The sequence below is a fragment of the Ixodes scapularis genome, unplaced genomic scaffold (genome assembly GCF_016920785.2).
Source record: "Ixodes scapularis isolate PalLabHiFi unplaced genomic scaffold, ASM1692078v2 PGA_scaffold3__209_contigs__length_174095766, whole genome shotgun sequence".
NCBI lineage: Eukaryota > Metazoa > Arthropoda > Arachnida > Ixodida > Ixodidae > Ixodes > Ixodes scapularis.
This window is the reverse complement of record NW_024609868.1, coordinates 30,977,095-30,989,664: the sequence shown is the minus strand read 5'-3', so window position 1 is coordinate 30,989,664 and position 12,570 is coordinate 30,977,095. Positions and strand designations below refer to the sequence as shown.

The 12,570-nt window shown below is 43.7% G+C and overlaps 1 protein-coding gene across 3 annotated transcripts in view; it reads right to left on the bottom strand.

Moving 5' to 3' along the window:
- The window catches only part of LOC8025481 (basic salivary proline-rich protein 2), a 62,084-nt gene that overhangs the window by 15,044 nt on the left and 34,470 nt on the right, over positions 1 to 12,570 (bottom strand). For all 3 annotated transcript variants that reach the window (XM_029969173.4, XM_040500749.2, XM_029969174.4), the window contains exon 5: positions 9,717 to 9,892. In XM_029969173.4, the coding sequence (XP_029825033.2) occupies positions 9,717 to 9,892 (176 nt within the window). The remainder of the gene's footprint in view (positions 1 to 9,716; positions 9,893 to 12,570) is intronic.

The window sequence follows — 12,570 nt, the reverse complement described above, 5'->3', positions numbered from 1 at the left end:
CAGCAATCGCTGCTTAGTGTCAGTTATTATGAGGAAATGTGTGGTATCTGGTTTACAAAATTCAAAAAGAAATCAACTTGGAACTAATCAAAGACCAGCTTTCACAAAACACATTAGAACCCACAGGATACACGGAGTCGCTTTCAGTGAAGTGTTTACTACACGGGAGAGGTTCTCAAATTTCACTTTTCTATTTTCAATCTGACGAGACATTCTTTTCTCAGTTTTATTTTGTGCGAATAATAATAATACTAATACTACTAATAATAATAATAAAGGAACCCTATTCGACTTGGTAGATGTTGTTGTATGGTAAAGCGCTGAATATTCTATTTTCATCATCCAGCTTTTTGCACTGGGTTAGAAAACAGCACACCACCATCCCAGCGCTTCGACACCTCAGCGCCGAAAGAGTTTCTTAGCACGACTATCGCGTGCCACGGTTTCAAGCTTCGGTAAAATGTATACTGCAAATCTCACTTTACCAAATAAACACAACGCGTGAAACAGGCTTTGCCGCGCGTTACCCTAACAGCGCATGAAGCGAGCTGACGAGCCGAGGTATCCAAGATCTGCTTGGTCTGTACCAGACTGTCCTACCCGTGACGTCACAAACGATAGTGGGCTTTTTTCAGACAAGATCATGCACGTAAGTTCAGAAGTATATTTCTCGTTTTTTCCAATCTTTTTATATATATATTACTCTTTAACATATGTAAGGGACGTTACCAAAAACGATTTTGCAAAACAAACATATTTGAAGAGGAAAAATGTTTTGATTGCGCCACAACGGTATATTCGATTTTAGAAGTTTTCGTTTATGTCATATTTGGTGACACGTACTATGCAGACTACAAATATTATAAATCTCAAATATTTTTTTATTTAATAGATGATGGGAACTATTTATTTACATATGCACAGCATTGTAGAGATTACATATTTTGCGTCAGAAATGCTGAAACATGGCCCCTTTGACGTTTTGTCATTACATTTCTGAGTAGTAATCTAAGACAATTAATTAGCTACAACAATTATACTTATGTAATATGCCCTTATTAAAACGTTCTTTCGAATGATATATAAATGATTACCCCTTTATCCCAAGATTTGAAATTTTTATGTCGCTCCAAACTTGTCCTAACTAAAGTACAAAGTTATTAAATTTCAAGGGACAATTAAAACAAAAAAGTCTTCAATTTTTTTTTATATTTACAGTGATAGTTCTCCAATACACTTTGTGTTTATTAATAAAAAAAATGTGTTGCATCATTTTGTTTCCTTCAAGGTTACAACGCTGCAAAGTGTGCCTTCCACGCCAGCATTTTTGCCCAATGCTATCGACGAAATTATCTTTTGATTGCGTGTATTTTATGACTATATATGTTCTTATGCTTTATTAGGGTACCGGGCTCAAGTTCAAGTATTCTACTAATTGAAACAATACCTGCGTTGCTTTCCATTTTTATTAATTTAGCCAATAAGCCTGTTGTGCCCTTTAAAATTACAAGTTCTAGGAGCTTTAGCTGAACATTTTCCACAAAAGCCGGACGAAAACAATCGTAATTGCCACTAACATATTTTTTTTTACAGAAATTTGTATAAAAGTAAGTACAGCGGTGCAGATTATATGCGAATATTTATACCTATATTTGCGATGAAGTGGAAATGTTTTGAGCCCAAGCTTGTTACACTGCTTTTCGTAACGGTTGTACTTCCGGCTGACTATGGTAAACCTGTGAATTCGCTGGCAGAATTTCCGTAAGAATTCCGTTAAGATTGAAAATATTTGTATTTATTTATCCTAATAAAATATTTAAAAAAACATAAAAAAACTGCCGAGTAAAAATATCGAGCGCACTAGCTGCCCTCATCGGCAGAAGGGCGTCTTGAGAAGTCCGTCTTTTTTCCCTCTTTACACCAGTTTGAAGAATTCCGCGAATCACTCACCTGTGCTGCAATAATTGTAACGAGTGCTAGAAAAACGACCAACTTCGAATGTAGCTACAAAAAAGAAAATGCACGAACTGGATGATTTTGCTCGATCCTCTACAGAGAATTGACATCCAGAACTTACACGCTGCGAAATTTCTCTGCTTACTATCTTCTTTTTTGTGTTTACTGAGATAGTCACCACAGAATAGGTGCACTACAGACGGTTTAAGTCGTTACCATGGCTCAAGACGTTCTGTCAGGGCGTAACTAGTGGCAACCAGATTCGTTTGTTTATGACTGCAGCGCGCATGTTGTCTTGTCTCACGATGGCAAGGCTCCGAGACCTCACGAAAGAATGACAGTAGAGAGAAAGAAGGAAATATAATGCGTTATTGGCTTTCCTCTGAAGCAACGTACAGAAAAAGTCTAAGCATGTGGCAATCAGTTCCTCCGAAAAGAAAACTGCACCAGGAGAAAACAGGCGATAATTGCGTGTGCTCTGCGGTCCATGTCGTCTCTGGTTCCCTAAAGTCTTTCTTTAGGTTCACAAGGGGGCCACCCCCGCCTTGCGGTGTTTGCTTTCTGTCTGAGCTGCCGCCTTTCTGATTTAGCGCTGATTAGGTGGGTGCCACTAGTATTGCGCGCGCCGCTTTTAAGAGTTTCGGCATTTCGCTTTTGATGCCGGCGTTGGCTCCTGGGGACGATAGTATATTGACAGAAGTGTTGCCTAGCACCGGTGCCGCCAGAGAGTCGAAGCAATAGCACGTCCCTCTGCGAAGTGCATGCACGTGGAGGCAGGGTTACAACGGATGCCCTTTAAAACTCGTGACTCTGAAATTGGTATCAGGGTGGTTGTGTGGATCTTTAGGCTTAGCGACTTCGTTTCGATTTCCGCCCTGTCACGTCGAACGATGCAACGAGTTGAATAATTTTCTCGCACTCGTCGGAATTATTGCGATACATGTGAGTGCTTAGAGGAATTCGTGAGTCTGGTTTCAAGAGGAACAAAGAACGGACTTCTCAAGAAACCCTCCTGCCGACACGGGCAGCTTGTGCGCTCGATATCCTTACTTATAATTTTTCTTTACTTTTTATTTTTTTTATATTTCACTCATATATATATATACATATATATATAAGGGGTGTCGAACCGGAACCGAACCGAACCGAAAACCTGAACCGAACCGGCATTTTTTCCGGAACTGAACCCGAACCCGAACCGTTATATTGTTATCGCGATGAACCCGAACCGGAACTGAACCGGAAAAAAAAAAATAACGGTTACCGGCTCATGTCAAAACGGTTCGGCCACGCGCTGTTGACAATGAATGTGCTATCAATGCCATTTGTTTTTTAAGTGCCGTCAACTGACACACACCTCGCTTACATATTTTTCTTCTCCACTCAGTCTTAGGAATATAAACGCTGCATCCATGAATCTTGACATAGGAACCAGTATTGCGCTGGTCGTGGCTTGCACGGAAAAAAAAAAAATTTAAAAAGCTGTGCAAAAAAAAAAAAAAAAAAAATATCGCGTCACGGGATTTTATTTTGCTACAATCTCGTAAATCCTAAATGCTGCTGTGTGCTCATTTCATAACACGTTTCTAGAACGCGCGAGTTCTTGAAGCCTGCTTCCATCGGAATGAGAAAAGAAAAGGCTGTGGAGTTTGATAATAATGCATCCGGTTTCGTATAGGCACTTAGAAGCTAACATATTTGTGAGACAGCGAACTCTTCTATTTTAATATTTATCCTATTACGTCCTTCTGGCGTTGCGTTCGGTGAAGTGTTTTTCATATTCCGTATCTTGTTTAATGAAAACTTCTTTAAGGGTCTAATTTGAGTTACCGAAGACTAGTTCAAATAAAGAAAGCTGTATTTTCTCCCCACTGTTCCTTCAATTGCTTACACGCCGAGGTGGCGGGATAGTTAGCGAGTTCTACTTGTAAGTGGGTTTGTAAGGAGGTCGCGGATTTTACAGTTACTGCGTCGGACCCAATTAGATGAAGTCCGAATGCGTAAACGTCGGTGAGGTAACCTTTGAGTGCACATAAAAAAACCATTCCTGGTAGAAATCCCTGAGCCTTACACTACGATGTATCCCGTTTCGTATGTGCTGATTTCAGATGTTTTATTTGTAATTTATTTTGATGTTGCAATTTGTCATTTATAATTTCTGAACCGGTTCGCGGATCGAATTAATCGAACCGGAACTGAACTGGAACAAAATAAATTTACCTGAACCTGAACCGTAACCGAACCCGTATTTTTTTCGGTTCGACACACTGATATACATATATATATATATATATATATATATATATATATATATATATATATATATATATATATGTTCTTTTTAATCTTAACGGACGTCTGAGCGAATTTCTGCCGGTGAAGTCACAGGTTTACCGTTGCCAGCCGGACCTACAACCGTCATTAACAGTTTAACCAGCTTGGCGGCTTAAACATTCCCATTTCATCGCGAATGTAGATATGAGTGTTTCCATATAATTAGCACCACTGTTCTCACTTTTCTACTACTTCCTGCCGAAAAAAATGTAGTAATAGCGGTTACAAGCGGGCAAAATCGGCTAAACCTCCTAGAACTTGTAACTTTAAAGGGAAAAACAGGCTTATTGGTTAAATAAATGCAAAGGACGAGCAACGCGGGTATTGGTTTAATTAGTAGAATACTTTAACTTGAGCCCAATACTTGAAGACAGTACAGAAAAAAATGTATCCAGTCATAAAATACACGGAACCGAAAGATAATCCCGTCTGGCATTGGGCAAAAAGGTCGACGTGGAAGGTACACTTCGCAGCGCTGTAACTTTGAAAGAAACAAAATAGTGCAACATATTTATGAATAAACACAATAGCATGGCGTAGAAATATCACTCTAAATTTCAGGAAAACCGAAGATTTCTTTTTATTGCACCAGGTTGTTTCTTAACTTTGTACTTTAGAACAAGTTTGGAGCGACGTAAAAATTAAAATTTTTGAGATAAAGCCAGAAAGGTTTATGTCAGACTGAACATGAGTAAAAAGCGGTGCTCTTCCGAGAAATTCGGAGCATTTAGCTTTCTTTCTACCTTCCAGTTCGTTTGTAGTTACGTAACGTCCTTTTGATTGATTGATTCATTCATTCATTTATTCATTCATTCATTTGTTTGTTTGTTTTTGCGAGCACTGGTCAGAACTCGAAAGAATGAAAACTAGAAAAGCAGTGTCTTATTGCGAGCAAATCAGAACGCGAAAAAAAAAATACAAATAAAGCTTTCTAGCTAACTAAAAAAAAAAAAAAGAATAACACAATCGTATTTGTTTTTTGTATGGCAAGGTTTACACCGATAAAAAGTTATTTATTAAACTGTACCTCAAATTTACGGTAACTTTTTTTTTTCACTGCTATCAGTGGTTGATCGATCAATCTGCCACGTTTAAAAATACAGGCATGAAAAAGAGTCACGGCTTTAAAGCATACCTGATTTGAATAAAATTAATCCGATTTAAATCAAATAAACCCTATTTATACTCTACGCGTTTTTTTCTGTGTGTGGTTGCTTTAGCCATGGCGATAGCAAATGCACAAAAACGACGAGCGCCATGACGGTGCGCTTTATGGGCTGCGTGATCGACTCTATCGGATCATAGCTTACGCTCCTGTCGGGCACGGAGTGAAACGGAGTGTAGCTAAATAGAATGTATTCAAAAAAGTACGATAACTGACAGTTTAAGAAACTGAGGGCGCGGCTTACAAGGTTCCAGTGTCAGGTTACATAAATCAGTCTTTAACGTTTTTTTTTATTTATTTTTTTTATAATGCGGCATTTCTATAGTCCAAGAAACGATGATTAGATGCTCGCGACGCGACACCTATTTCGCTTCTCACCGAAATGATTGCTACACCCGTAAAACTACGCAATTAAAAAAAAAATCGGCGTGTTTGTAGTCGATTTGTACGTGGGTTCCGTCATTAACCACTTCTGTGAACGCACTTTTCCGAACGCCAAGCTTTTCGACGAGCTCGTATCGAAGCACGCCTTCGCACAATAATAGTCTCGTTCGGCGACAACAACGCGATAGAAGTCCCCTTGCGCGCCGAGGTGTGTGCCGACCAGACGTGTACGTAACGCGTTACAACTTACAAGTAACCAGTTACTTCTACCTATAGGTACTATTTTTGGTAACGAGTGACGTATTTAGTCACTTTTCTAAAAAAAGGAACGAGTAGCGTATGTAGTTACTTTTAAGAGTAACGGTATCTTGTTACTCTTGAGAAGTAATGTGTACAACAACGTTTAAACCGTTTTGTTTTAATTCTAACCTGAGCATGCATCTATTATGATAAAGGTATCCCGACAAACAAGTTAAACAGTATGACAGTAAAGCAACGTATATCGCTGAACACGTCAGTCGAACAGTTCGACTGAATTGTTCAGCGATAAACGTTGCGGTACTGAGCTCTACAGCTGGGAATGTCCTTCACCCAGGGAACACGATAAGGTTCGCTGGTTGAACCTTCTAAACCGAGTGCAGATCAAGCGTAAACCTGGAGGTTGCCAACGCGGGAAGGCACAGAACCCATTGTCAACTTCGAACTTTAGACGCAGAGAGAACACAAGAGAGAGGGGAATCCCAGATCCACCAGCTCTTGCTGAAGAACACTGCATGCCGTTCCTTCGAGCGCGTCGGTAGAACGACCCTTCGGCGTCGCCGGAGATGTATTTTCAAGGAAGCGGGGAAACATAACTGACGAAAACTTCGAGAGACAGCTACTGCTTAAGCGCAACTACTACTACAGAGAAAACAATAAACCATGAAACAAAAACAGTTGCGTATTTAGTCGTCAAAGTACCGTGAAAAGTAACTCGTTACTTAAAAAAAAAAACTCGCGTTGCTCTTGAGAATCAGTAACGAGTAACGTATTTAGTTACTTTTTGAGCGAGAAACGGTATTTCGTTACTTTTTTGAGATAACGTGTACATGTCTGGTGCCGACGTATGTTTCGAGATGTCTTTGATAATGCTCGTTTACAAGCAGACGCGACAGGTGGCGCTACCGTCGATTCACAGTCGTGTCTCGGTAATACGGATTCCGTTAATGGAGAGTTTTAGGGAACCGTTTTTGACCATCCGATACGGTACCATGGGCCCTCCACTACGAACTGCGCGAGTCTTCATTACGGTAAGGGAGCGGAAGATTCGCGCATGCGCAGTTCGTACCGGAGGGCCCACGTACCGTATCGGATGTGCTATAAAACGGTTCCCTGAAACTCTTTAATGCATATATACCTTACGATATACACACTTTTGGGGACGAACAGGGTAAATGCATGCATTTCTTGTCTCGCTATAATAATCTACTCACATTATAAAAGCTTTCTTTTTTATTGGGGGCGGGGAGGGGGGGGGGGGGGAGGGAACTGAGGTGCCCATATTAACGAGACATCACTTTGTGTGTAACACTTAAGAGCCTCGGTGAACTTTGGTTGTTCGTACCACTCCTTGGTAATGGAGTACACTCGGCGGATGCGAGACGGATTGTGTGTGCATGGGTTTTACTATAGCGTAAAAAAAACATCGCCGATTCGTTTCGCCTTACAAACGGCACTCCACAAAAACCCGTCGAGGCCAAAGTGCGGACCTAATGTTGTTTTCGGCGCACAGCGATCTACGGGGAGTCCGGTGGACGGTGAGGCGGGTTTGTTGTCCGTTGGAAACAATGGCCAATCGGCTTTTCGAGAGCTCTTAGAGGTAATATAATCGTTAAGACCTTCCTCCTTCCTGCTTAGCCCCTTTTTACCCGCCTTGCTATTCATAGTTTTTTTTTATTTTTTATTTGTGTTATCGTCATTCGAGAAAAAGAAAAGAAAGGAAGAAACACGCTCGTTTCTTGTCAGAACACTTTAAAGTTCCTCGGGCAGACTTTTCAGCACAAAACCTTAATTCTAAAAAATGCGGGTGACAGACGCCAAGGCAGCGACAAGGCTGAAATCGCTTTCTTTGCTGCCTCTTAAAATTGTTTTTCTATGTGTTCTTGTGTGTGAGTTTAGTTTAGAGCTTGTCAATGGGAGCTTTATTAACGCTTATATTTTTGCGTGCATAAAAAACCATGACGAAGAGTGACGCCAAGAGCGGAGATGGTGATAGCTGTGGCATTGATTTTCACACAGAGGAAAGAAAACCGAGTAAAAATATAAAAAAAAACAAGCGTGTCCCACATATGAAGATTCTTAACCACTTCAAAACTAGAACAAAGGAAATCAATGCCGTCGCAGCAGGTGGCTAACAGCAAAGTCAATAGGGTTTAGAGTAGAGTCAAATGCTTATAATTTCTTGTGTAAACGTACAGTGGCGACTGCGCATAATTATATGGCTCTTTATTATATTATTCGGCGGAGTCTCTTCTTCGACTCCGCCGAAGAAGAGAAATTTGGCCACTTCAGTACACGAGCGCTCTCCAGAGGTCTTCAACATCCGATATTCAGTATAGCAGCTGAGCCTTTGTGAGTTTCGTAGTGCGCATGCTGCGCAAGGAGAGCGCATGAATGATGGTTGGACCGTTCACAAAACAAATTACCCACCACCTAGTTCTGCGAGACGCAAACAAACAAATACGCGGCAAAGCAGAATATATATAGCTCCGGAGAAGAAATTAAAAAGGTAAGAAAAATGTTCCTCGATAAAGGGCCGTTCTTCCCTGGCCCATTGTAAAGTGTCACGGGTGAAATTAGACTTTTAACAGATCGGTTTCGTTTTTGTCAGACTATAATAGTACCCAAAACGGCATGGGAATGAGATCGCAACGATTAAGTATGCACTTTTAATAGATTGTATCTAGGGCGCTTTTGTTAATATGCGTGGTAGCTCTTCCAGCTCTTCCTGGTGGTGACATCTCGTACTTTCCAACAAAAAAAAAGACGGGTAGGGGCGAAAGGTGTAAATAATCTCATAGAGGTTAAAGATGTATCTTGTGGCAAAAAATACTGGTGCAACACGCCAGCACAATCGTTCGAGCAAATGTACTGTAAGGTTTCGTTGGATCCGACGCCGCTGTTGCCATAGCAACCCTCGCTCTCGGTCGGACTTAACGCAAGTGTTTGAATCGTTCTTTAAGGTTAGCCTTGCGCGCTTTGTTCGATATCGTCAGTCTGGATGCCTGCGGGCCTCCACATGTTGCGTGGGCACATGAGGCAAACAAAAGCTCGTGTCTACGTTATTAAATCTGATGCTCGAAGCTTGTAGCCAAATTCAAACTGCGTTTATAGTCGCTTAAGAACGATTATGATCACGCGTCTTGCTTCGTGATTGGTTCCTCGGCGTTCTTATCAGCTGCAATCTGATTGGTTGCAGAGCGATAATGAGATGCACGGGACTCACCATGCCCGACATTTCCTAAACTGTCAGTGGCCATACGCCAATGCGCTGTTTACGAACAAACTCGCGTTTGCCCACACCAAGTGTAGGCAGCGCGCGCGCTGAAACCAGATTCGTGTGAATTAAATCGTCCGCGCATGCGCGGCGCCGACAGCAGCGCCATCACAGTCGCGTGACGTCATGCAGTTGGGTTGGTGGTGCAAGGCGAACTCGGGAGAGTCCTCAGTCTCCTGATACCAAGGCGTATACAGCCTGGAACCGTATTGTGCCCGAAGGACCCAGTAATTCAGGGCACGCGCAATGGGGGTCGTCCCAATATCCGGTATCGTTATCGGAGCGCAGAAAGAAAACGACTCGCTAAAAGTCATGGTAAGAGAGCAAGGTCGACTTGCGTACGTGGCTGGTAGTCGGGCGAGTCCGTATCCGTGATCTTTTGCAGGACCCGGAAGGACTTGGACTGGACGAAGTCTCTTCCGGCGTCGGTCGGTTCCGGGGACCGGAAGCCGCCCTGGCCGCGCGTTCGGTTGGGGTCCGCGTAGCGGTCTTGCTGCGGGGAGCCGTCCAGGTTCAGGCTGCGCGGGAAAAAGGAATAAGAACGATGTTGACGGAGCACGAGCCGTGTGTCGTCGAGGGTCTTGCTGGAAGGACCTTTCGTGTGAGTGTGGGGGAGCCTAGTTAGGCAGAAGTCGCGCCGTTAAAGTTTATGTCGTGAAATGTCACGCCTCTTACGGACGTATAATTGAAAGCCCGAAAATAATCGTATTAAACTGATTACTAAAAGAAAACCTCGACACACGGGACACAGAAAAGGGGGGAGAACACAACAATGAACGCAAGAAAAAAAGGGGGACAACACTTCGTTGTGTTGTCCCCTCTTTTTTTGTTGTTGCACTGCTTCATGTTTTTTTTTTTTTCTGTGTCCAATTTCTCTGCGCTTTTCAATAATCATGTGCCCCCAACTCGTCTGCGCGTTACCTTTTATTTCAGTAGAGCACTGAAAATCATAAAAATAATGCTTGAAATGTATTTTTCAGTATATGTGATGTTTCGCGAATCGAAAACTTCAGGAGTTTTTATGTCGATTCTACTTTATGGCTTCCCGGAATGGCGAGGTATTTGTACTAGTATATTGACTGTATCAACGGTATCAGCAAGCTAGATAATTAATGCCTAAGACTGTTTAGGCGATTACTCTACAACCAAAGAAGTGAAAGCCGTTTACAACTCCCTGTAACGCCGAATTAGAGAGCAGCTCTTGAGGAGGAGGAGGGAAGGGTACTGGGGGGTCACGTGACCTCGGGGGAGGGGGGGGGGTCTCGTCACCTCGGGGAGGGGTCACGTGACCTCGAGGGGAGGTCACGTGACCCCCTTCCCCGAGGTCGCCGAGGTACCCGAGGTCCTCCCGAAGAAACCCGAGGTCCTTCCGAAGAAACCCGAGATCCTCCCGAGGTCTTCCCGAAGGAGCACAAGATCCTCCCGAGGTCCTTGGGGGGGAGGGGGCATTGTGACATCGGGGGGGGGGGGGGGGTCACGTGACCTTCCCCCCCCCCCCCCCCCGAGGTTGCCGAAGGTATCCGACGTCCTCCCGAAGAAACCCGAGGTCCTCCCGAGGTCCTCCCGAAGGAACCTGAGGTCCTCCCGAGGTCCTCCCGAAGGAACCCGAGGTCCTCCCGAAGGAATCCGAGGTCCTCCCGAGGTTTTCCCGAAGGAACCCGAGGTTCTCCCGAGGTCCTCTCGAAGGAACCCGAGGTCCTTCAGGAGGACCTCGGGTTCCTTCGGGAAACTTCGCCCATAATGCACCGTGCGGTTACGCCGACGGCGACGGCGACGCCGCTCAAGCCGGAAACGGGCGCCTAAGAGCTGCGCTCTAAAAATGGTGACAGGAATTGTGAGACGGTCTCGGACGATAGCCGCCTGTTTTGTTTTTTGCCCATGACACTGCCAGACGAAGTGACTACAGTGATTGATTACTCCTATGCATTTAATTTTGCTGTCTCACCTTCTCATGTAATGCCTACCGTAAAAATCTTAAGGACAATGCAAAAGTCAAATTTGCTGTTTGGATGTTTAGATAGTGGGATGTCAGCATCCATCGAAAACGACATTCGGAGTCTCTACCGTGGATGGGGGCAATTTAGAAAGTGCAGTTTATATAACGAATCTGTCGCATTGATGGTTATATTCCGCGTGGAAGACGTTGTCGTTGTCTACAGATATTTCATGAGCAGTATTCATCCGGTTCTCTTTTATATTGTTGATAACGGGGGGTGCAATCTGCGTTGGCGATTTCACTGTTTTCACGTGGAAACTCTTCCGAGTTTACAAAATGGCAGCCTTCAGTGTCCTCAGAAACTTTATCCTTACTTCACACCGTTTGTATTCTCAAGGGCACTACCGGTTATACTCAATGATTCGAACATGTTGTCGCATGCCGCGCTTGAACGGTCTATACGCATATAGACCATTCCAATAATCATCTTCCTCTCGCTGACATTTTCGCCTGCTGGGCTGTCGAACGGGTTCTCAGCATGTGTGCTAGCTGTCTTCTGCGCAATACCATGACGCCGTGCATATATTCGGGTAGAAATTGAGGGAGAGGAGGAGGCGATAGAGCGCGGGGACGTCAGAACACCAAGCTCTGGTTGGAATGATTAGTGGTTCGAACGCCGGCGTCTGGCGTTCGGCGTTCCTCCTTCTCTCTCTCGATTTCTACCAGTACGCCCACAGACCGGTGAGGTATTTTTTTGCCTGGTAGATAGCCGCTGTAAATGTACAGCAATGCCAGTTTGAAAAGTCTGCTTTCTCCTGGAAGCTGTGGAATCCCTGCACAGTGGCGGACGCACATGCATACACACAACCAAAAGTAAAAGCCCAACGCGACGGAGCACTTTCTGCATTTGATTGAATTAGAAGAAGACCCCCATACAATAACACACTCACAGAGAAAGTGACTGACGCAGTGACGTTGCGCTTTCGCTCGTCGGCTACTAGGATTGGCTACGCTAAAGTTCCTAGATAAGAGGAGCTCCTCGTGCTTCCTACAAGTAGCGACATTGCGACATTCTTCGAAGCGCCGACTGCGTGACGTTGCAGGTCTTAGGAAGCGATTGGCTACGCACAACAGGAAACTGAACTGAATGACGCCATTTTGTTCCAGAGGAATGTGCTTTGTCATTCGTATTGGTTCTCATTACTTCTAAAGAAGAAGTATCCTGGGGCTTTAGGGCCACGCTCCAATGTAGAATCAGTC